The sequence below is a fragment of the Vanessa cardui genome, chromosome 19, assembly GCF_905220365.1.
Source record: "Vanessa cardui chromosome 19, ilVanCard2.1, whole genome shotgun sequence".
Taxonomy (NCBI): Eukaryota; Metazoa; Arthropoda; class Insecta; order Lepidoptera; family Nymphalidae; genus Vanessa; species Vanessa cardui.
Window position 1 is genome coordinate 682532 of NC_061141.1, and position 22241 is coordinate 704772.

Below are 22241 nucleotides of genomic sequence, written 5' to 3' on the forward strand. Positions count from 1 at the left end.
ATAATATTCCATAATTTTACTGAATTAGCATAAAATAACTCATATGAAGTAATTTCTTTCTATCTCTAATTTCGTTTTTCTCAACTTAATATTGACGCATTAAATTTTGAAGGACACTTTTTATTCACAAAGATGATTTTCCTTCTCATCCTACACACAATAACTACAACGTAAAAGGCATGACAAAATACGTGACATTGACACTTTGGCAGAATATTTTGTGCCCAACTTTGAAACTCGCCTTGACACTTGTGACTTGACATAAAAGAAAAATAAAGGTTTATGCAAATCATTTGATTGTGTATCACCTATTTTTTAAATTTTAACACAATGGACAGTCTCGAACACGAAGACTTGTTAATAAAACTTCGCGCAAAACTAAATGAAGAAAAAATTAAACTATGGGAATCGCCGTATATTTCGGATAGCGGTGAAATTTCAGAGACCTTAAAGGTAAGGTTGTTTGTTTACCTTCGAACAATATTTATCGTGATTCATATCATTTTATTTTTAGAATAATTGACTGATTCTAAAATTAATTGATTGATTCTTAGATATGTATATCTAGTACTTCGAGCATTGAATTTTATAAATATATATATCTTTTACTTTGAACATTTCAACACTTGTAAATATCACATTCCTTTGTTGACACAACTGTATATGAGAATCTAAACAAAATATCCTCGATGAATTTTATATTACCAATTGTAGACATATTGAAAGTAATAGGCAGTTATAAATATAAAGTGAAAATAACTTAAATTGTGTTTTACTCAGGAACTGGCGAATAAATATTCTTCAGTACTAAATATAGACAATGACAGTGTCCTACAAGGCTTGCATGAACTGCAAATACATTCTATTGAAAGATCAAAAGCTAATGAGGAATTCAAGGAGACGGGATGTGCTATGTTAAGAGTAAAAGTGACTATGACAGGACAGAAACCTGAGACCTTAAAAATATCAAAAAAATTAACAGTACAGGGAGATGAACTCATAAACTCGATTGCGGAATTGCTTGAAGTTGATAAAAATAGGTATGCATTCATTTTAACATCATTTTATTATGTCTTCTTGGAACATCCCATATAACTAACTAATAAATGTAATGAATATGATTTTCACCTTATATATAATCAATCATTAAGAAGAGTTGATTAAAGTGATAGATATCTTTTTATTTAGTCAGTACGGGTCTAAGGCATTGGCTGAGGGTATTCTTTGCATTTATTCAAAGTGGTTTTGTATAATGCTTTGTTTCAGTAATACATGAAAGTTAATCCAGTTAAATTAAAAATATGACATTTATTGCTACATATATTATTCTCATTCTCAAATTTAAATTTTAGGATTTTCTAAGTACTTTTGTTATATTATTTATCATTACCCACCTGATGGACAGTGCTCAATTTTTCTACTGTAATAGTTGGTGGTATTAGTATTATTGGCTAGTGTCGAAGTTACCATATACTTACGATAATCAACCAAGCATGTATGCTTAAGTTAATGTGTTAAATATAAAAATTGTTCTCTAACAGGATAAAGCTGATTTATAATGGGAAAATGATAACCCATAGCCCCACTCTAGAAGCTCAAGGAGTCAAAAATGGAGCCCAGCTCATGGCTTTGGTAATGGCCGGTACGCATTTTTTATAATTTATCATCAATAATATTAAAAATGTATTTAACATATGTTTCATGCCTATTCTGGAATATAAACTATCAATGAAATTTAATTCAGATGCATTCAGCGATTTAGTGATTGACTAACAAACAGTCGTCTATAAATTGCATATTAATATGAGTAAGTTTCATTTAATAACAAATACTGGTCACTGGGCTTTGCTTTCCATCATTTCGGATTCGTATCTGACTTATTTGCTGATCATTCTCTATATATAGAATGATTTATATAAATGTCTTTATGTACTAAAATAAATATATATTTAATATTCTATTTATTACTTACAGCTTTACCAATATTTGCACGCTTTGTGTAACATTGCAAGCAAAAATATGATGCGTATATTACCATTGACATTTGTTCAATAAAGTATTAAGCAAATATACTTTTACTTTCAGAAAGCCCTGAGCAAGTACAAAAAGAGGATAAAATTTACAAGGAAATGAAATCAACGTTAGATGATGCAACCCTACTGACGGAGTGTGTTGACGATCTTGCAGATGATGAAGAGTATATGAAGGTATCCTGACATTTTATTACAACACAATAAAGTAATACAGACTGGTGGTCAAAAATAAAAATATACATTTCTTTTTTAGATTTAGAACTAGATATTTTTTAAAAAGCAAAAAATTTTTTTTATGCTATAGGTTGACGGACGTGCGTATGGGCCACCTTAATGGTAAGTGGTCACCTTCCCAATAGACAATGACGCTGTAAGAAATATTAACTATTCCTTCCATCGTCAATGTGCCACCAACCTTGGGAATTAAGATGTTATGTCCCTTGTGCCTGTAGTTACACTGGCTCACTCACCCTTCAAACCGGAACAAAACAATAATGAGTACTGTTATTTGGCGGTAGAATAACTGATGAGTGGGTGGCACCTACCCGGGCTCGCACAAAGCCCTACCACAAAGTCTACTACAAAAATATCCCTTAGTCTGCGTTAACTTGGAATTAGATTGGTTATTTTGATGATAACATTAAAATACATATGTGTTTCAGTTAGAAGACCAATCAGGACAGACCGTTGAACTGCCCCCAGCGGAGAGAAGGGCCCTACTCATAGGACTAGCATTGCATGAGCGCGGACGAGCAGCGGCCCAGAACCATGACTACTCTCTAGCTTTGGTGTTACTTCTCGAAGCTGACAGACAATTGAAGTAGGTACTTTATATTATTAAGTAAATTAAATATGTATAGTACGACACAACTTACATGTAGCATCGGCAAATTCAATTAAACCGATTACTGCCGATTTATACAACCAATAGAAATAGCTCCCTATCGCGCCATTCGACGCTATTCGTCGCTATAGACTCTCCCGTCAGTTCACCGAGAAAGCAAGTGCATGTAAATCAACGTGTCAAATTGACGAATATATTAAGTCACAAGTTATTACGTTTGTGTGAAGATCATATACACATAAGAAATAAATATTGATAATTTGAGGTAGCATACATAATTCGGGTGAGATCGGATTTACGATTTTTGCCGATGCTACACCTAGGTTGTGTCGTACTATACCATAATATAGACACATTTCATAAATTAAAATTTTCAATAAGTAATTGTGTAATATGCTTGAATTATAATTTGAAGTAATACCAAAAATATTTAGTAAAAAAAACTTTAAACTAAAATAAACAGTAAAAATCTATTTTCATAATTATTACACTTGTGATGTTTATTTTCAGCGAGTGTAGATCATCATTACTGAACACAGTGGACAACTGTGCCGTCTTGCAACTGGATATAGCCTGGTGTTACCTCTGCTTGCAGAGTCTGTCGTCTGCCAATGACGCAGCGACTCGACTCATGAGGGCCGAGAAGTCATTTAGGGCCTCGTATGGGGAGGACCATCAGAGACTGATAGCCCTTAAAGGAACCAACGGTAACTACAATCATGTAGCTATAATTACAACTAACACATGTCAATTAGAAGGTTTTGGACTTCTGAGATTCTGATTTACAGATTAAGATCTGCATCACATTAATAATGTTGTCAGATATTAAAATAGAAAAGTTAGAAAATAAATTTAAACATTTAACATTTAAACTTTTATAATTCAGTAGGAATGTATGCAAAATTTTTAATATTTGGACCAGTGTCGCTCGTTCTGCTAGAATTTCAAATACTTTGAGTGTTACCATTGACAAAAATATATTTAACAGAACACTACAATAAACAGCCAACCTTTTTAGTTAAACCATAAGGGGTTGCATTTTATATTTATGTGATTTATTAAAAACTGACTACTGAAATCTTACTCGGTGTAATTTCAGCCAACGAGCGAGTGCTTTTCATGCGGCTCTACCTGCTGCAAGGCATCGTCGCCTACCATCAAAACAAACGGGAAGAAGCGAGGGTGCTTTTGGCGAAAGCTGAGACGGAGCTGAATTACTTGAAGGTACACTATTAATATAAGCTGAGATGGCCCAGTGGTTAGAACGCGTGCATCTTAACCGATGATTGCGGGTTCAAACCCAGGCAAGCACCACTATATATATATGTGCTTAATTGTGTTTATAATTCATCTCATGCTCGGCGGTGAAGGAAAACATCGTGAGGAAACCTGCATGTGTCTAATTTCATCGAAATTCTGCCACATGTGCATTCCACCAACCCGCATTGGAACAGCGTGGTGGAATACGTTCCAAACCCTCTCCTTAATGGAGGAGGAGGCCTTATCTCAGCAGTGGGAAATTTACAGGCTGTTACTTTACTTTACTTTTTTACACTATTAATGTATATTAACTTCAAAGTCAACGAGTCAGGGGTGCTAAGATTACTTTAATATTAAGATATATATGTAAAGTATATATGTAAAGAAAAAGTATTTTCTTTAATTTGAATTCCACGTATGAACTGTCATCGAACGTATCGTGACAACTAAATTTTGTTAGCTATGAAAATATCAATAGAGAATTCTTAGAAAAGTAAAGAATTTTGTAATTTAGTACAAAGACATTGTTAATAGTAACATTAAATGTCGTTTTATAAGATTTTATTCTTTTTACTAGGATGACACGCTTAAACGGTTAACCGTGTCATCCTAGTAAAAAGAATAAAATCTTATATACATAATCTATAGTCTATTCGCGTTAAGAATGCAGTGAGTTGTCATTGTTCACCGGCACCTTTGACCAATCAAATCTTTTCAAATTACAAAGTCAAGTTCACATTGAACAGGTAAAGACATAAGTTCGAACGTGATGGTTGTGGATTTAATTAATTATTAACTGATATTATTAAAATTTAAATTAAATTATTATTATTAACTGATATTAAAAAAAATGAATACCACATCACTTTGTAAAAATAAAAGTGCGAGAAATGCTGCCACCACGTCTTACAAGAAGAAATTGCAATGTGGGATTTAGATAATGTTATGGAACTCGCTGCAGAAAATTATTTTATTATAAACACTAACGACGACAGTAACAGTGTTAGTAATAGTGATTAAAATATTAATGACTTAATTTCGATTTTTTACGTTAATGTGTACTTTTTAAATTCATTACACTTAGTCTTTGAAACAAATATAATTTTAACACAAATATACATACACCTTTACCCTTCTTTTAAAAAGATTTGATTGGTCAAACAATGACAACTTACTGCATTCTTAACGCGAACAGACTATAGTCTGAAGGATGACTCCGGCGCAGGTTGACGAGGCGGCCGTGTGCGCGCTGATGGAGCTGGGCTGGTCGGACGCGCAGGCGCGGCGCGGCCTGCGAGCGGCGCGCGGCCCCGAGCGCGCGCACGCCTGGCTCGCGCAGCGCGCGCACGAGCGCGACGACGCAAGACGACGCGACCGCGCGCGCAGGTTATACCCGCCCCCAACCCCGCCCCGCCCCGCTGCCGCTAGCGAGCTAACGTGTCGCGTCCGCAGGGAGGACGGCGCGGCGGTGTCGGCGCGGCTGCTGCGCGCGCTCGTGGCGATGGGCTTCCCGCGCGCGCTGGCGGCCCGCGCGCTGCGCCGCGCCAACAACGACGCTGCTGACGCCGTACGCCTTATCCAGGAGACGCCGCATCTGGTCAGTAAAGCCCCCCCCCCATCGGGGTCAATACTCGGTCGGCCTCTCTCGCTCATGTCGGTGGATTGTGGTATCTGTTCGGTAAAAAGTACCGTTACAATTTTGGCAGATCATTTGCAGCCCTGCAGGGATGATCAGGTTTATTTTCCTCGTTTCTGCTTCCGTTGCCCCTCCAGTTGCTGTAGTTGTGCCCGTGTGACGGTTGCCACAGCTTCCTCTTTATTTCCTTTCGTTGCCACAATTAACAAGAATTCTTTTAGTTCCAACCTTGGCTACTGTTTATGCCTAGCTCATCGAAACGAACACAAACCCAGAAACCAGCAAAAAATTTGCACCGGTTATTTTCAGGTCTAAGGTATTTTTCTTAAATTGGTAGACAATCACAATTAGTGTGTAGTAGAGTAACTAATACATATAAGATAATGCCATTCGTAAAAATTGCAACATAAATATATTAATTGTTCCACAGCTAGGAGACAGTGATGTATCAGACCCAGAAGACTTAGATACACCGAGCTCTGATGACTCTCTTGTGGAACCAGACAACAAGCTGGTCGCTGAGGTAAACAATTAACATAGATTTATATTAAACAAACAAAAAGAATTAACTCAAAAATAGTATAACAATCTCAGTTATATATGATATACGAAAAAAAGATAGACAGAAAACTTCACTGAGATAATAGTAAATAATAAAATTCCGCAGACATTTTTAACTTTGCCGTTTAGTAAATTCAATTCGTTTGTAAAAAATAAATTGGTAAAAAAGGCATATTATTCGATACAAGATTTTATAGATGATAAAAAAGCGTGGAGTTAATACTCGTTGACTTCCAAAGCAGGATATATTAATTTAAATAATTGTATTTAATTAACATGACTTTATTTATGTATTTTTTAAATGGAAAAAAAGAGTAACTACTGAGTTTCTTGCCGGTTCTTCTCGGTAGAATCTACTTTCCGAACCGGTGGTAGTTTCACTTAATTGTTAATTGACGATTCAAAAGTGCTTGTAAAACCCCACTTGAATAAAGTTTATTTTGATTTGATAATCTAGACAGGCAGAGAAAGAGAGTTAAATATTAAAAAACAAAACAAACCCTAAGACACACTGTGAAAATTTTGACCTTGTAGAATAAATTCCACGTATTAACCGTATTAGAGCTCTAAGTATATATGTAATAAGAACTATATTTTATTGCACTATAGTAATATATTATTGTGTTACAGTTGGAAGCCATGGGTTACCCCCCTGAAGAGGCCCGTACTGCGCTGCGTCTGTCCAACAACCACATCAACAAGGCGGTAGACCTGCTCGTAGCCGGCTGCAGTAGTATCTGTGAGACCTCTGCGACTATAATATACATTATGGAAGTCGAGATGGCCCAGTGGTTAGAACGTGTGCATCTTAACCGATGATTGCGGGTTCAAACCCAGGCAAGCACCGCTGATTCATGTGCTTAATTTGTCTTTATAATTCCCCTCGTGCTCAGCGGTGAAGGAAAACGTCGTGAGGAAACCTGCATGTGACAAATTTCATAGAAATTCTGCCACATGTGTATTCCACCAACCCGCATTGGAACAGCGTTGTGGAATATGTTCCAAACCTTCTACCTCAAAGGGAGAGGAGGCCTTTAGCCCAGCAGTGGGAATTTACAGGCCATTGTTGTTCTTGTATGGAAGAGATATCATACATAGTCTTAATCAGTAGTAAAATGTCTTAAATAAAGATTAGTCTTACTCGACAGTTAACAATTCTGAGAAAACCTTCATGTGTCAAATGAAAATCTGGCCCATGAGCTTCCTAAACTTATATTTCTAGGTAGTTGGAAATGGACTACCTGATGGTAACTAACATGATCAATTCACCATCAACTTTTGGGCCTTATATGTTAAGTCCCGTAGTAGTAAGGCACTGGCTCACTCACCCTATATATTATCTTTGGTAGTTGTATATCACATGTGAGGTACATAGTGAAACAGGAAAGAGAAGACCTATGTCAGTCCTGATACAGCTGTAGAGATTTGTTTACTTGAGAAAAAAATGGTGGCCAATACCAGTTTGATTGGATTAGTTGTTCTATTCATAAATTGTATAATCGTTTTGATTGATTTCCTCTGACCTTGTTAAAAATTAAGTTATATATAGTTAGTATGTAAACTCAGGCTATTGTTATATTTGTATATTAATACTATATCGTTGCAGGCGATACAGCCAACCCGTCCACGAGTGACGGCGCGAGGAAGAAGTTAAAAAAGGAAGCCAAGGAAAAGAGGTACTTACATGATGTTGATCAGTCCACTATCATTTTCCATATGGTAACATTATTCACTAACAAGAATTAGGTTGCGTGTTTATTTCAGGGTTGCCAATGTGTGGGGAATTCCCCAAATTGCGGGGAATCGTAAGTCGATCGGGGATTGTCACTTGCGGGGAAAATGCGGGGAATTTACACTTATGCGTTTTATAATAATAATAAATAATAAATTGGGTTTTATTGTTAGGAAATGAAAAACAAACATACAAAAACATGTTTTTTTCCTTTATTTCTGTGTGGGGAATTTGTGGGGATTTGGGACATTTCTTTCCCCCAAGTTGGGGAATTTAGCTAAGATTTTTGGGGAATTAGGTGAATAGGCATCGGCAACCCTGGTTTATTTACCTTAAGCTTGGCTTTAAAACATGAGAAGGCAAGTGATCTTTCGTCTCGCTTTTCTGTGACCTGTGGGAGTGATAGTGAAAGGGGACGGAAGTGTGTAACAGTCGGGGAATGGACCAATGAGAGCGCGGTTTTCGGACACATTGTTAGTTTTGCTCATTACCAACTTTAGATGTCAGATTTTACACGTTATATGCGCCTGGTTATTATTTTATTTTATATAGAAACTAGTGTCGAGAATTTCTTAATAGGTACCTAATGTTCAACGGAGATGGCCCAGTGTTTGGAAAGCGTGCATCTTAACCGATGATTGAGGGTTCAAACCCACGCAAGCACCGCTGAATATTCATGAGCTTAATTTGTGTTTATAATTCACCTCATGCTCGGCGGTGAAAATTGTGCCACATGTGAATCCACCTCATTGCAGCCGCGTGGTGAAATATGCTCCAATTTTTCCCTCAATGGGAGAGGAGGCCTTAGCCCAGCTTTGGGAAATTTACAGGTTGCTGTTGCAACAACAACAACAACAGCCTGTAAATTCCCACTGCTGGGCTAAAGGCCTCCTCTCCCTTTGAGGAGAAGGTTTGGAACATATTCTACCACGCTGTTCCAATGCTGGTTGGTAGAATACACATGTGGCAGAATTTCTATGAAATTTGTCACATGCAGGTTTCCTCACGATGTTTTCCTTCACCACTGAGCACGAGATGAATTATAAAGAAAAATTAAGCACATGAATCAACGGTGCTTGCCTGGGTTTGAACCCGCAATCATCGGTTAAGATAACCGAAATACGTATATATGAAATCTAATACATATGACCCGGTAGGAAAAAGGAGCGTGAGGAAGCGCTCCGGCGGCTGAAAAACGCCATCCGCGCCGACGAGGACGACTACCTCAGCGCCTCGCTGGCCGAGGAGGAACAGTTCCTGGCTCAGTACAAGGCTCTTATTTAAACCATAAGTGCATCATCGTCTATTGTTTAAAATAACATTAATAAATAATACGAGCGTAGAATAGTACTCTTGAAACATGGCTGAATTTTTTTTTTTTTATGGTATAGGTTGGCGGACGAGCATATGGGCCACCTGATGGTAAGTGGTCACCATCACCCATAGACAATGACGCTGTGAGAAATATTAACTATTCCTTACATCGTCACTGCGCCACTAACCTTGGGAACTAAGATGTTATGTCCCTTGTGCCTGAAGTTACACTGGCTCACTCACCCTTCAAACCGGAACACAACAATACTGAGTACTGTTATTTGGCGGTGGAATAACTGATGAGTGGGTGGTACCTACCCAGACGGGCTCGCACAAAGCCCTACCACCAAGTAAAGCCCTACCACCAAGCATATATACCAATACCCCATAGCTATCGCCAGGCTAGCTGTTAACAAAAGAATATCTACAGTAGTCATATAAGCATGACAATGGTATTTAAAATTTCCAGGAAGCTACCATTTTTATATTCACACAAGCAATTTGTATGTTATGGTATATAATTATATACATGGGTAATGTAAATTTAGTGGATTTTTGTTGATCTTGTGTTGGGATATTTTCGAGAGTGTGAGTTCTACTATTATGCAGTATTATTTATTAGTCTTATGTTTTAAAGTTTATTTAGTCAAACGTGTAACGTTTAAAATTAGTGTATAAATATATATATAGTCCATTCCAATGACAAAAGGAAACATTCAAAACATACCGTATTTTTCAATATCACAAGTGTTATGTTGATAATTCCACTATAAGATTAACTACAAACAGTTCTTGATTAATATATCTTCATTTGTAATACAACAATATTTCACTAAACTACATAGATCCACTTTAATTTCACTTCCAAAGTAACGAAAACAGTTTTGTCGGCATTCAAGACGCCATTTCTCGATGACGAACATTAAAAATAGAGGCCTCAACTAGGCATGTTCGCTAAACGAATGTAGACGAATGAATTTATACAGATAAAAAATATATTATTTTAGTTTAAAAATTCATCATAGATATTTTTTTTAAATATATTTATTTAATTGGTTGTAATATATAACATGGATTATTTATTAGAAACGTAAAAAGTTACCTAACGATAGATAAAAAAGTTATTTTTATACAGTAAGGTTTTTACATAAAAATATTATTTTTACCAAAAATGTTAAAAGAATTATTTTACTTAAAAATAATCTCTTATCTCGAAATGTAGATCAGTTTTGTGCATAGCAATTTTATAGTTTTGAAAATAATACAATTTTAAGAAAGACATTCGTCTCTCATCTTTCGAATCATGTGCACGGATGTATATTCGGAATTCTCAGAAGTTTTTTATTACGACCTGACTTTGTTTAAACGGAAAATTAGTTTTAAAATAAAAAAAAAATATATCGTTCCTTAGCATTAATTACCCATTCATTCAATTATTTTCACCTCACTAGTCGAACGCAAATGACATATCAATTCAAGGTCAAAGTTGTTTATTTATCTTTTCTCCTCTTCCCATTGGAATAGACTATAGTTTTATTTTAATACCAAAATTGTGTAATAAAGTAGGTATATGTCATAGAAAATGACCTTTATTGACACTGCAATGTTTTATCAATAAAACACATTGGTCATGACTGCAGACGATTGAGCTTGGACATATATATTATTTTTAAAATTATTCATGTATAAATATTTACGTAATTGTTTTATTAATAAAAAATAACAATAAAATACCTAGTCTTTTTTTATAAACCTATATTTTTGCATCACGGGTCTGTGAAAAGAAAACAAGTTAATTTTTAACTCTCTAATTAGGGTGTGAAAATTATAAAATAAAAAATAATGATTTTCCTCATAATATTTTATTATTATTACACAAAATATAATATATGGGTGGGTTAAATTTTTAGTATTTAATAAAATATATTCTACTTAAGATTTAACATTTGTGCCTTAGTCATGAACTTGTACAGTTTTTTTTTTTTAATTTGAATAACAACATAAAAAAATCTCCTTTTCAATATTCAAAATTTTCAGAATGCCAAAAAATAATAATTAAATACAATTTGTTTATTTTCTATACAAATTTGTAAATGTTGATCTGTCATGTATATTTTTAACATTACTTTTAAAGTCTTTTATTAATTATAATAATTTTGTATTATCTAGTGATCAGTCTATTTTTTTTTTTTCAAATATTGTCTATGAAATAAAAATGGATGACATGAAAGCAGCTTAAAACTGGTTTTTTGGTAAAGCATTAAAAAAAAATAGTGTGTGTGTGCATATCACATATGATATAAATAAATTATAAATTTGTTTGTTTGTCGTGACGTAATTTCATTACCGCGAATTTCAAACGATCACAATTCACAATGGTAAGTAAATTAATTTTTTTTTCTCATGACAAGCTGGTAATTAAAATTCCGATTAAACACAAATTAGAATTTTTGAAAAACATAAAGTTATTTTGAAATATTGCCTCGGGAGAAGGTTATTTCCATCAAAAGCAGTAGTACGCTTAGAATACACTGAAGGCCAAAATTATTTCCTTCACCGTCAAACTCGAGAAAAGTTATGTACACATGAATTCTCCGGGATACATCATTCGCACTGCTTTTCTGAGGATATGATACATTAGCAAAATTAAGTCTATTAATGATTGCCGACCGCTACTCCCTCTAAAGCACGAATGAATGAATGATCTGATGATGATGGTAATAGAATATTTTTATGCTACTTTTTAATATAAGCATATTATACTGACCAATTCTACGGGTGCACTCAGCCTATTGATTAATCCGCCCCTGTGCTTGTCCAGATTTGATTTGTGCATTCATTGACACACCTCGGGTCAGGTTAACGTTATTATAAAGTCAAATTTGTCAGAAGTCGAAACAATTTAAAGGTCATTGTCAGTATTCCGTTTGTGAAGTTAAATCTCCCACCATATCCGCCATTTGTTCTTTTATATTGTCATGTATTTAATTTTATAACATATAAATTACGAGTCTTAAAATTATTGTAACATATTATTGCTTGTTCAACATAACCATACATTACATCAATTACTTTTATGAATAGCTAGACGTATAAATGTTAAAACAAAAACAGATTAAACAAAATTATTAAGTAATTCAGTTTACGTACTGTTAGGCAAATGACATTTAGTAAGTACAGGTAATAACTAGTAAATTTGTCTATGCCTAATTAATTATAATTAATTGTCTTTGATTAGTAATAATATAATATAATGTTATCAATTTTCGTTAAATTATTTCGTTTAATCTTTTAAAGATAAAATATATTAATCAATCCAATATATTACTATTTCAGCATCCTCTGTGTGTTTAAAAAGAAAATTTAGTCCTATGTTAAATTTATTAGAGCAGTTTGCTCAAATAATATCTCATTCTATGTTAGTCAAAAGCACGTTTAAGCAATCAACATACCTATCGAACTAAAATACTATTGGCTAGTGGTTCACAAGGAATTCGAAGAACATTGTATCATTTTTAATATACTCGAATTTGTCCAAGCTAGTGTGCGGTATGAAGATGTACTGCCTCTTCAGCTGTATGATGCTCTTGTCCAGAGTCTCTGTGGACCTGTTCTTGTCTTCCCCGCTGTCGTCGTAGTCATGTCGCGACGAGGACGACTTGCGATGCAGGTCTAGAGATTTCACTATGTCCATCGCCTGCAAGCATTATTTAATTAAGTAGGGGTAAGAAAAGGTTGGTCACCTTAAGATCTATTTTCGTGTGCTCAGTATGAGCGATAATCTGCTCTACCGATCGATAATGACATATTGTGTCGCAATGATTTGATGTTTAGATTCAAAAGGTACTAAGAGTTTAAGACTTGATAAAGGAATGAGTTTGAAAACTGACGAAGGTTTTTACTCTGACTATACATACTGTATGGGAAAGCACTCCTCTTAAAAAATATTTTTTATTCCAGTTCGAATAGACTGATTTCATTTTGAGGTTTTTCTATGTAAACTCGTCTGGGCAGGTACGACCTAGTAATCAAATATTCTTCCGAAATCGTTGTATTCTTGTTCGAAGGTTACTCTTAACCTGCCTAGCCGTCTAAGCCAGCGTAACTATAGGTATATAATTTCTTAGTTCCCTTGGTTTAAAGGATTATTTTTTACAGCGCTAATGTTTATAGTCGGTAGTAATGTGCCATGAGAAGGCCATTCGTCCGTCCGCATACCAGTATCACAAAAAATATCTAATAAGATGTATTTGCATTAAAGTTTTCAATACTAGCAAATATCTTAACAACAATATCAGGTCTAATAAGATTTATGGCGAAGGCAAATCAAGATGCCCATTAACTATATAGATAGATAGATGAATAGATATGAGACAACATCACATACATTACTCTGATCCCATTGTAAGCAGCGAAATCACTTGTGTTATGAATCAGAAGTAAGGACGGTACTACAAACACCCAAACCCAAGACAACTAATGATAATCTACATCGACTCGGCCAGGAATCGAACCTGAGACCTCAGAGTGGCGTATCCATGAAAACCGGTGTACACACCACTCGACCACGAAGGTTGTCAAATGTATACCTGACTGCGCTTCGCCGGTTGGTCCTTGAGAATGATGTTGACGGAGAGCTGGCACGGCCACTCCAGCAGCGCGTCGTAGGGGCCGGCCACGAGGCGCACCGTGCTGGTGATGTGGCGGCCCTTCCACTTGCCTATGCCGTTTAGATTTACTTCTGCCTGAAAATTTGTATAATCATAAATTACTTTTAGTAAAAAATTAAATCAAGAGCTCATTAATTGAAAAGTAATTTAACACGTTCAATGCAGAGCGAGGTCCAATACGCCTCGTATTTGAATCCCTTTGCGATGCTGTTAAGAAAAACATAGACTTATTTGTCTTGTGGAGGCTTTACCGTCTATTTGACATATTCTAGCAAAGTGATAAACTCATATGATACCTATTCAAAACAGAATGCTACGTTGCACCTACTTAATACGGGGTCTTTTTGACCATGTATTACACTGAAGAAATAAAATTTAATCATATTACAGCACCACGCCACATCGTCTAATAAGCCCCGTACCACAGGAATGTATAAAAATGTACGTGTAATGTACTACGTCGATACATCACTTTGATTACTACTACAGCTCATACTCCATATATCACAAATATACTACATACTAAGTATATTACCTTGAGTGTGTAACCGTATTTGTTTGTTCGGAAAAGTGGGCTCGTCAGTACGGCGTCGTTTTCTTTTGCTTCTTTCATTCGAGCGGAAAATTTGTCTATTCGCCATATTAGATGACCTGTGTGGAGAATTTTGTAGCATTTATTTGTAGAACTAATGTTTTAAAAAGCTAATATTTTGAACATGCGAAACAGGTAAAATCATTATTTACAAAATGAACATATTTTTATAAAACACCAATAATTGTCGCCCGCGGTTTTGTTCCCGTTTCCAGGGTTGATTAATAGGTGCTAGGTTAGTTTGACTTAAGCCTTTTCTTGGATACAAGCTAGCTTCATACCACGTTATATATATATAATTTTATTCGATTAAATAGTTTGGCCATGAAAGAGCAACATAAAAATAGACACAGTTATTTTGACATTTATAATATTGGTAATTATATTACTATCTTATTATTTATGGAGACAATTATTGAACCGGCTCTCTGACCAATGTTGTGTTGTTACATAGTTAATTTCTCGCTTTTTAAAAGTATCCTCAAGCGTCATAGCCATAGTGTCCTCAAAATTTATCATACCATTACGTAGTATAAAACAAAGTCGCTTACCTCAGTCTGTCCCTATGTAAGCTTAAATCTTTCAAATTACGTAACGGATTTCGATGTGTTTTTTTTGAATACATAGAGTAATTCAAGAGGAAGGTTTTTGTATATAAAACATAGACAATGTAGTAAAGACACAAGAGAAAAGCTGTATTATATTTAGTATCAGCATTGCACCCATGCGAAGCGCCCGCTAATCGCTAGTTAAGTCATAAAATAGTCATTCCACGTTGGACATTTACTATCAAAGCCATGTTATTCCCACCATCGAAACGTTTCAGTTACCGTTATCTCCTCCAAACTCGGGGCTGTCGAGGGAGATTCTGGTCTGGAAGTCTGCGAGCTCGCTGCGTATTTTGTGGTAGGACTTGGTGAGCGCGCGCAGGTCGCGGGCGAGCATGTCGGCGCGCGCCGCGTGCTCCGTCGCGTCGGCGCGCGCGCTCGCCGTCGCCACCTCCAGCACGGCCAGCCGGTCTACCGTCTGTCACCACAATCACTTCGGTCAAATGTTACCGTTCGGCCTTTCGAAATATTTTTACTTCTCTCTAAGAACATCATTATTACGTCCGTTACACCTTTTCCTCGAAGCACTTCCAACGTTGATATGAAGTTCAGTGACATGGTCAAATGACGTCTCATTCATGAAAAAACAATTCTTTGCAACATATTTGAATGTAACAGCTTTTGAGAGCCAATTTGTGTTTTATTTAATACGCCTATTAAAAGCAAATATTTGTATGTGTATCTGTTATTACATGTATCTGTTATTAGCACACAATTCAAAAACAAGAACTAGGTATAATCTGTGTGACAAATTACATCAATATGTTTAAATTAGTCTAAAGTTAAATCTGTATCTACAAAGCAAAAAGTCGTAACATGACTTTTGGCAAAATGAGATTTTCCTAGTATAGTATAATATTAAATTTGAATAACATAAATACAATTATTATAAATGAAACTATATCATATAGATTATATTTACAGGTCGATCTCCAACGGCGGCATTTTGAAGCTGCATCCTCAGGTTTGACAGCTGCCCCAACTGCTCAGAGGACCGGCGCGCCTCGATGAGCTCGTTCTCAAGCATCGCACGACTCTCTGCATTCCTCTCCCTCTCTTCTTCAACTGTCTGCTTTATGTAGTCTATTACTTCCTCTACAAATTGAATTAACAATATGATTACTTATTAGTGTATCACTGATATTTGGTTATTGTTCGTATTGATGCAAGTAAAAAGCAAGCTTAGAATGACATTAAAATTTTCAATAATCACTTATAATAGAATGTAAGCATAATAAAATGGGATATAATCTCAAATTCGACCGCTCAGTTGAAGCGTTTGCGGCTGAGGTATCGTCGAGATATTGTTGATAGATTATGGTTCGAGATTTGTTACAACATTATTTTAAAGGTTCCCTTTTGAGGAGAAAGTTTGGAACATTTTTTACCACGCTGTTCCAATAAGGGTTGGTGGAATTCACATATGGCAGAATCTTGCCTTTTACAGATTTATCGCTATTTAATTATGTGTGTAATAATAATTAACAATTTTCGAATATAAATCTCTTGTAATCATTTTCTTTGTCGAAGATAGATTATTTTCATCTGTTATCTTACTTATTTCTATGTACTTGGTGTATGACAAGTGTATATTACCAAGACTTTTGATGGTACGGATCCTATTGTCGTGTTGTGTCAAGGCTTGCTCAAGCAGCTCCCTCTCGTGCTGTTCGTGGACCAGGCTGCTGACAGCACTCTCCAGCCGCATCACTGTGTTCAGCTGCTGACTTTGGAGTTCCTTAAGAATAATACAAACCATTGAGGTTGTCAGTTTAGGGCTAAGTGGCTTCTTCAGCAACTTTTGTATTTATGTAAAAGTAATTTCTAAAACTTATTAAAAGGTTATTTGGAAGGGTAATCCCGTTTAATAGTCTTTAACTCTTGCTATGTCAAAATGAATAAATATGTCTTTTATTTTTGTATAATTCAGATGGTAAAGTTCAATCAAGATGGACCCCAAAAAATGTTTCAAACGCGCTTAACTTTATTATTTTGTTTATTATCATTAACAAAAAAATATTAAATCCGTCAAATAATGGTAAATATATTAATCTTATTACCTGTAATGCCAGTTGCACATTTGCCAAGTCATGTTTGAACTGAGCCGCCCAGTTGGCAGCTCTTTCAGCCTCGTCGTCCACCGTCGCTCGCAGGGATATGATGGTAGAGAGAAAGTGCTGCGAGCGCTCCTCCACCAGCACCAACTTGGAGCGAAGGTTTTCCAACTCAGTGGATTGGACATCACGATGGCTTGACTCCTCAGTTATTATTAATCTGTATAATATAAAGCAGGCACATAAAGACCGCTGCACAAAATGATCGCTGTTTTAGCGATAAGGCCGCCTATTGTACATTTTTCTTTTCTTTGTTTTTGTTTTACTCCTATTATTTTTGTCTATATTGGTATGCAATAAAGAGTATATAAATAAATAAAGACTAAAGACATACAACCCGAGATTGTAAATCTTCTTCTTCTTGATAAACTTTGAAATAATTATTTTAACAAAATTAATGTAACTACGCGATTTGTTTACTGTTTTTCGCATTAGAGGCTGCTGTCCGGTATACGGTGTTAGCGTTTAAATTATCAGTTCGAAAATACTTTATCGTAAAGTTAAAAACAACAAAAATTTGAAAGACGTTGCTACATTTTCCTTCAACGACCATGAGTTCAGTTATAAAAACAAGTTACACCCACGAAAAATCATCCATAAATCTCAACCAAAATTCTTAGTCTACTATCAAATATAAAGCTAACAACATACTTAATAGACGCTACTTCTTTTTCAAGGAACGAGACGCAATCTTCCAAAGGGATCGATCTTGGATTCCATGTGTGGTTGATGACGATAGGTGGCGTTGGGTCGGAGACACGCACGTGGCTCGGAGACGAGACATTACGAGTCTGAAAAAGTATGATACTTATGTGTTTTCGTTTGAGGGTGAATGCGGGTTATTATCTTTATCTATAAAAACGGCAAAATAGAACAGTTTTTCGAATGGAAGTCAATTAAATTTTTTTTCATTCTGTTATTTAGTAATTATTGTTACAGCAAAAGCAGTACAAAATTTGTGAAAATTTCAACTGTCTAACTATCATAGTTTTATGACATGCAGCCTGATGACAGACGGACAGACAGATGGATAGAAAACGTCATAGTAATACGATCCCGTTTTACCCTACCCCTGATTCAAACAACCATGTTCTTTAAAATCATCAATTTGAGTAATTGTATCAAATTATGCACATACTCATTTTAAAAAAGTAACATAAGATTATAATTTCTAACGAGCTTAATACCTTTTCCATCTGTGGGCATTCCTTGACGTGCGTCTCCTTGTGTTTCCTCTGTATCCACGCGCCGCAGCGCAGCGGGCACTGCTCCAGGATGCTGCCGCATTGCTTCAAGTGGTTCTGTTATAAGAAATAATTATTTCATAAGAATGCCTCATCAAAAAAGAGTAATTACGTGGTGACTGTCTTAAGGGTATGGAAACATTGCGTCCCAAATTACATTTGTAATTTATTTTCATCAATATCATTATATATGTATGCTTAGACCTTTAAAATTACGCCACTGATTTTGATACATTTTTTTAATAGCATTATAATATATATAATACATAGACAATACAGTAAAGGAACACTGTGATGTAAATTATGTAGTATATTTAATATTAGTATTGCACCCGTGCGAAACCGAAGCGGGTTTAAAACAATAGCCCCGTAAATTCACTATAATAAGATCGCATATACCTAAAGAAGCCATTGCAGTAGCCCTCAGTGCAGTTGTTGGCAATTACCACGTCCTTGCCTGAAAACTCCATAAAGCCGTAGGTACACTGAATTAACACTTTCTGATCTTAATAATTAATACAAGAATCTATTTGAAAGTTACAAAATGTGGAAGTAACTCTATCTGTCTGTCGCTCTTTCACGACCAAAATTTAGTATAAAGCAAACTTGAAAACCAAGAAAGGACAGTGTAAAAAGCTAATTTTTGCCTAACACATGACAACCAACACCCTAAAAGTCGATCGAAGCCGTGGGAAAATACTTGGAGGAGAATAAAAATTCATAAGTATATCTTCAGAATTAGCACCGTTGGAAATAGTCGTCGAAACCGAATCAGTCAGTAAATCATAACAATTATAATATTGTGTAAAGTTCGCAGTCAGATTCGAGATGGCCCAGTGGTTAGAACGCGTATCATCGTGCATCTTAACCGATGATCAAACCCAGGCAAGCACCGCTGATTCATGTGCTTAATTTGTCTTTATAATTCATCTCGTGCTCAGCGGTGAAGGAAAACATCATGAGGAAACCTGCATGTGACAAATTTCATAGAAATCCTGCCACATGTGTATTCCACCAACCCGCATTGGAACAGCGTGGTGGAATATGTTCCAAACCTTCTCATCAAAGGGAGAGGAAGCTATTAGCCCAGCTGTGGGAATTTACAGGCTGTTGTTGTTGTGTTGTGTAAAGTTCAATGATGTGCATCGAAATTTAAACACACTTTATTAATATTTCGAAATATATTTTTCATATATATAATTAATATGATAATTTGAGATAATCAATAAATATATTTAACATATGAAAATAAAATATTGCTACTAAGTTATTAATATGAACTTGTCAATATTTATCTATATAATATTTAAAAATACATTTTGGTATTTTAACAGCGATAAGACTAGTAAAGTATTCTAATAATATCAACAGATAAGTTTTGTCAGTTATTTTTTCTAGATATTTTTATGATACAGGTAGGACGAGCAAATAGCTCGCTTGATGGTAAATGTTCACCACATCCCAACAATAATGTATCCCAACAAACGGGATAGTACAAATCCCTACAGCCTAATTTCAAACAAAAACTATTAGTAATCACCACTTAATAACGATATTATTCTATTTTTAAAAGTATATTTTTGTTTACGCGCTAAACGTTGGTTTTTATTGTGTGTCTGTGTCACCCAATGATATCTAGTAGCTCGATCCACGACACGAATCCAGGACATCAGATTCTATATTTGTATAATATAATAATATTAACTGCAATAATATTAGTGTATTATAAATATGAAGTTCTAGTCGGTTCTCAATGGAATCTACACGTGAAAACGGTAGCTTTACATTGAATTAAACTTTTTAATCCAGTTTAATATTATTATTATTTCATACACAAATAGAATTTTTAAAGATTTTCTAAGATAAATATAATACATTTTTATACAATGAACGCTTCTGTTGTCAATTTAATCTATTGTATCAGATTACAACGGTCGTGTTATCGAAAATATTTATCCGTATTTGTATCGTATATTAAAATGCATTCCTTCGCAAACCTTCGAATAATCTCGAGTTGAGATAAATAATAATGATTGGAATATATTTTTAATCTGTGTAGCATTATTTTATCAACTTCGCTGTTTCTGGTCGTTCAGATTTTAAAACTGCAGTCATATTCTGTAAACAGTCACATCGTAGCTTTCTCGTGTAATGAAAATGTTAATACGACATTGGATACTTTAAATAATAAAATAAATCGCAAATTGAGCGCGTGGGACATTATAGCGAGTGCAAGCAGATTTTTATTTATTTAACTAACTCTGATATAAAAATGAGTAGGTATATAGTTTGAAAAAACAATAATGAATTATTATTGTTATTCTTTATTTCGTACGAACCTGGGATAGATTCTTAATAAAGATTTAATAAAGATTTTTGACTTTGATTTTGTTCTGTGAAGAATTTGTTAAAGGGACTTTGCATGCTTTCTATTTGTTAATTGTTGTATAATCGGTGTTTTAAATTTTATAATTATTACAGTCTTGCTTATTACTTTTCGCTGCTTCGAGATTATGGTCTGCGGTGAGTTTAAGAGTCCTTACAGAATAACTCTCTTCTTATAATTACGACAAATTTTGATTTTCGTTAACATTCCTTACAACACATCTATGGAGCTAAGATGCTATGTCCCTCACGCGTGTAGTTCAGTATTTATGTCATCAAACGTTCTTAAATGAACAGTTCTATATCAGAAGTTATACTAATAATCTCTCGAGTCAGTGTACACCATTTTTAGATATGATTAAAAATATTAATAGTAAAATATTGTATATTTATTTATAACTTTAAAATATATTAATTATATATTTATTAACATGTACCGCACCAATCACGGTAGCAGACATTGTAATATTCTCTGCTCTAATTGAACCTACTTAGTTTTTATTCTTTCACTTGTGATTTTTTTTCATAAACAATATTTTTAGCTCCTGTATAATTAAATACAATTAAAACTTTAGTTAATATGTAATACCCTGTGTGTTTTACTATTTTGTTTTATTTGCGAAATTAATTGCCGTTACCAACGAGATGTTTTATATACCTATAATAAATAGATAAATAATTTAAACTAAAGTATAAGACAAAGAAGAAAGATTCGAGAATAGACCAGCAGTTAGTACCAGACTGCATTGATATATAATTGATATGAGCATGCCGTGTACACATGCTTAGGAATGTAATCTAGCTCAAAATTGTGTAATTTCGAAATTTTAATGCATATTCTGTTTATATTCTCTTTGTGTACCTATGAATAAATAAAATAAGTAAATAGCATCCAGCTGAAAACAGACAATAATATCTAAGTACCTGCAGTTTCCCCATTTCAAACATATCATTGCAGAAATAGCAAGAACTATCTTTAGCCTTGCTCTCCCCGAACTCCAGATCTCTTTTCAAACTCATTTTTCCACCTATTTTAACGGATCACACACATTTGCAACTTATAACACGAAGTCAGACACACATCACGGAAAATCACCAGTCACAAAAACACTAAATCAATCTTTTGTGAACCACTTAATATTACAAAAACATATACACAAATTAGATGATTTTTGTATTGAATTAAGATTATTATTTAGTTCATAGTGACAGATTCGCAGTTTCACTGACAATGTATCGTGCAACGCC

The 22241-nt window shown here is 34.8% G+C and overlaps 2 protein-coding genes across 2 annotated transcripts; one reads left to right on the forward strand and one right to left on the reverse strand.

The window, feature by feature from the left end:
- Positions 1–236: 236 nt before the first annotated feature.
- Positions 237–10063, forward strand: LOC124537964 (NEDD8 ultimate buster 1). Its single transcript, XM_047114959.1, has 13 exons — positions 237–453; positions 781–1040; positions 1542–1642; positions 2086–2207; positions 2696–2853; positions 3388–3584; positions 3977–4101; positions 5363–5523; positions 5566–5734; positions 6204–6296; positions 6965–7073; positions 7941–8010; positions 9224–10063. Exons 1-13 carry the CDS (start codon positions 331–333, stop codon positions 9348–9350), a joined length of 1815 nt encoding a protein of 604 aa, XP_046970915.1. The 5' UTR covers positions 237–330; the 3' UTR covers positions 9351–10063.
- A 2087-nt stretch (positions 10064–12150) lies between these two features.
- LOC124538033 (TNF receptor-associated factor 3) lies at positions 12151–22112 on the reverse strand. Its single transcript, XM_047115032.1, has 10 exons — positions 21918–22112; positions 18552–18665; positions 18016–18155; positions 17311–17524; positions 16847–16988; positions 16173–16345; positions 15473–15668; positions 14586–14701; positions 13970–14125; positions 12151–13077 (listed from the first exon to the last, which is right to left on the reverse strand). The coding sequence occupies exons 1-10, from the start codon at positions 22011–22013 to the stop codon at positions 12856–12858; spliced, it is 1569 nt and encodes a 522-aa protein (XP_046970988.1). The 5' UTR covers positions 22014–22112; the 3' UTR covers positions 12151–12855.
- Positions 22113–22241: the final 129 nt, after the last annotated feature.

Bases quoted from the DNA above. Each gene is read 5' to 3' on its own strand.
- LOC124537964 (XM_047114959.1), top strand. From the start codon at position 331: ATGGACAGTCTCGAACACGAAGACTTGTTAATAAAACTTCGCGCAAAA. The intron at 1,041-1,541 runs GTATGCATTCAT...GTTCTCTAACAG, and splicing joins CTTGAAGTTGATAAAAATAG to GATAAAGCTGATTTATAATG. The intron at 7,074-7,940 runs GTGAGACCTCTG...ATATCGTTGCAG, and splicing joins AGCCGGCTGCAGTAGTATCT to GCGATACAGCCAACCCGTCC.
- LOC124538033 (XM_047115032.1), bottom strand. From the start codon at position 22,013: ATGAGTTTGAAAAGAGATCTGGAGTTCGGGGAGAGCAAGGCTAAAGAT. The intron at 16,989-17,310 runs GTAATAAGATTA...ATTATTCTTAAG, and splicing joins ATGTGCAACTGGCATTACAG to GAACTCCAAAGTCAGCAGCT. The intron at 14,702-15,472 runs GTAACTGAAACG...TTCTCCACACAG, and splicing joins CGAGTTTGGAGGAGATAACG to GTCATCTAATATGGCGAATA.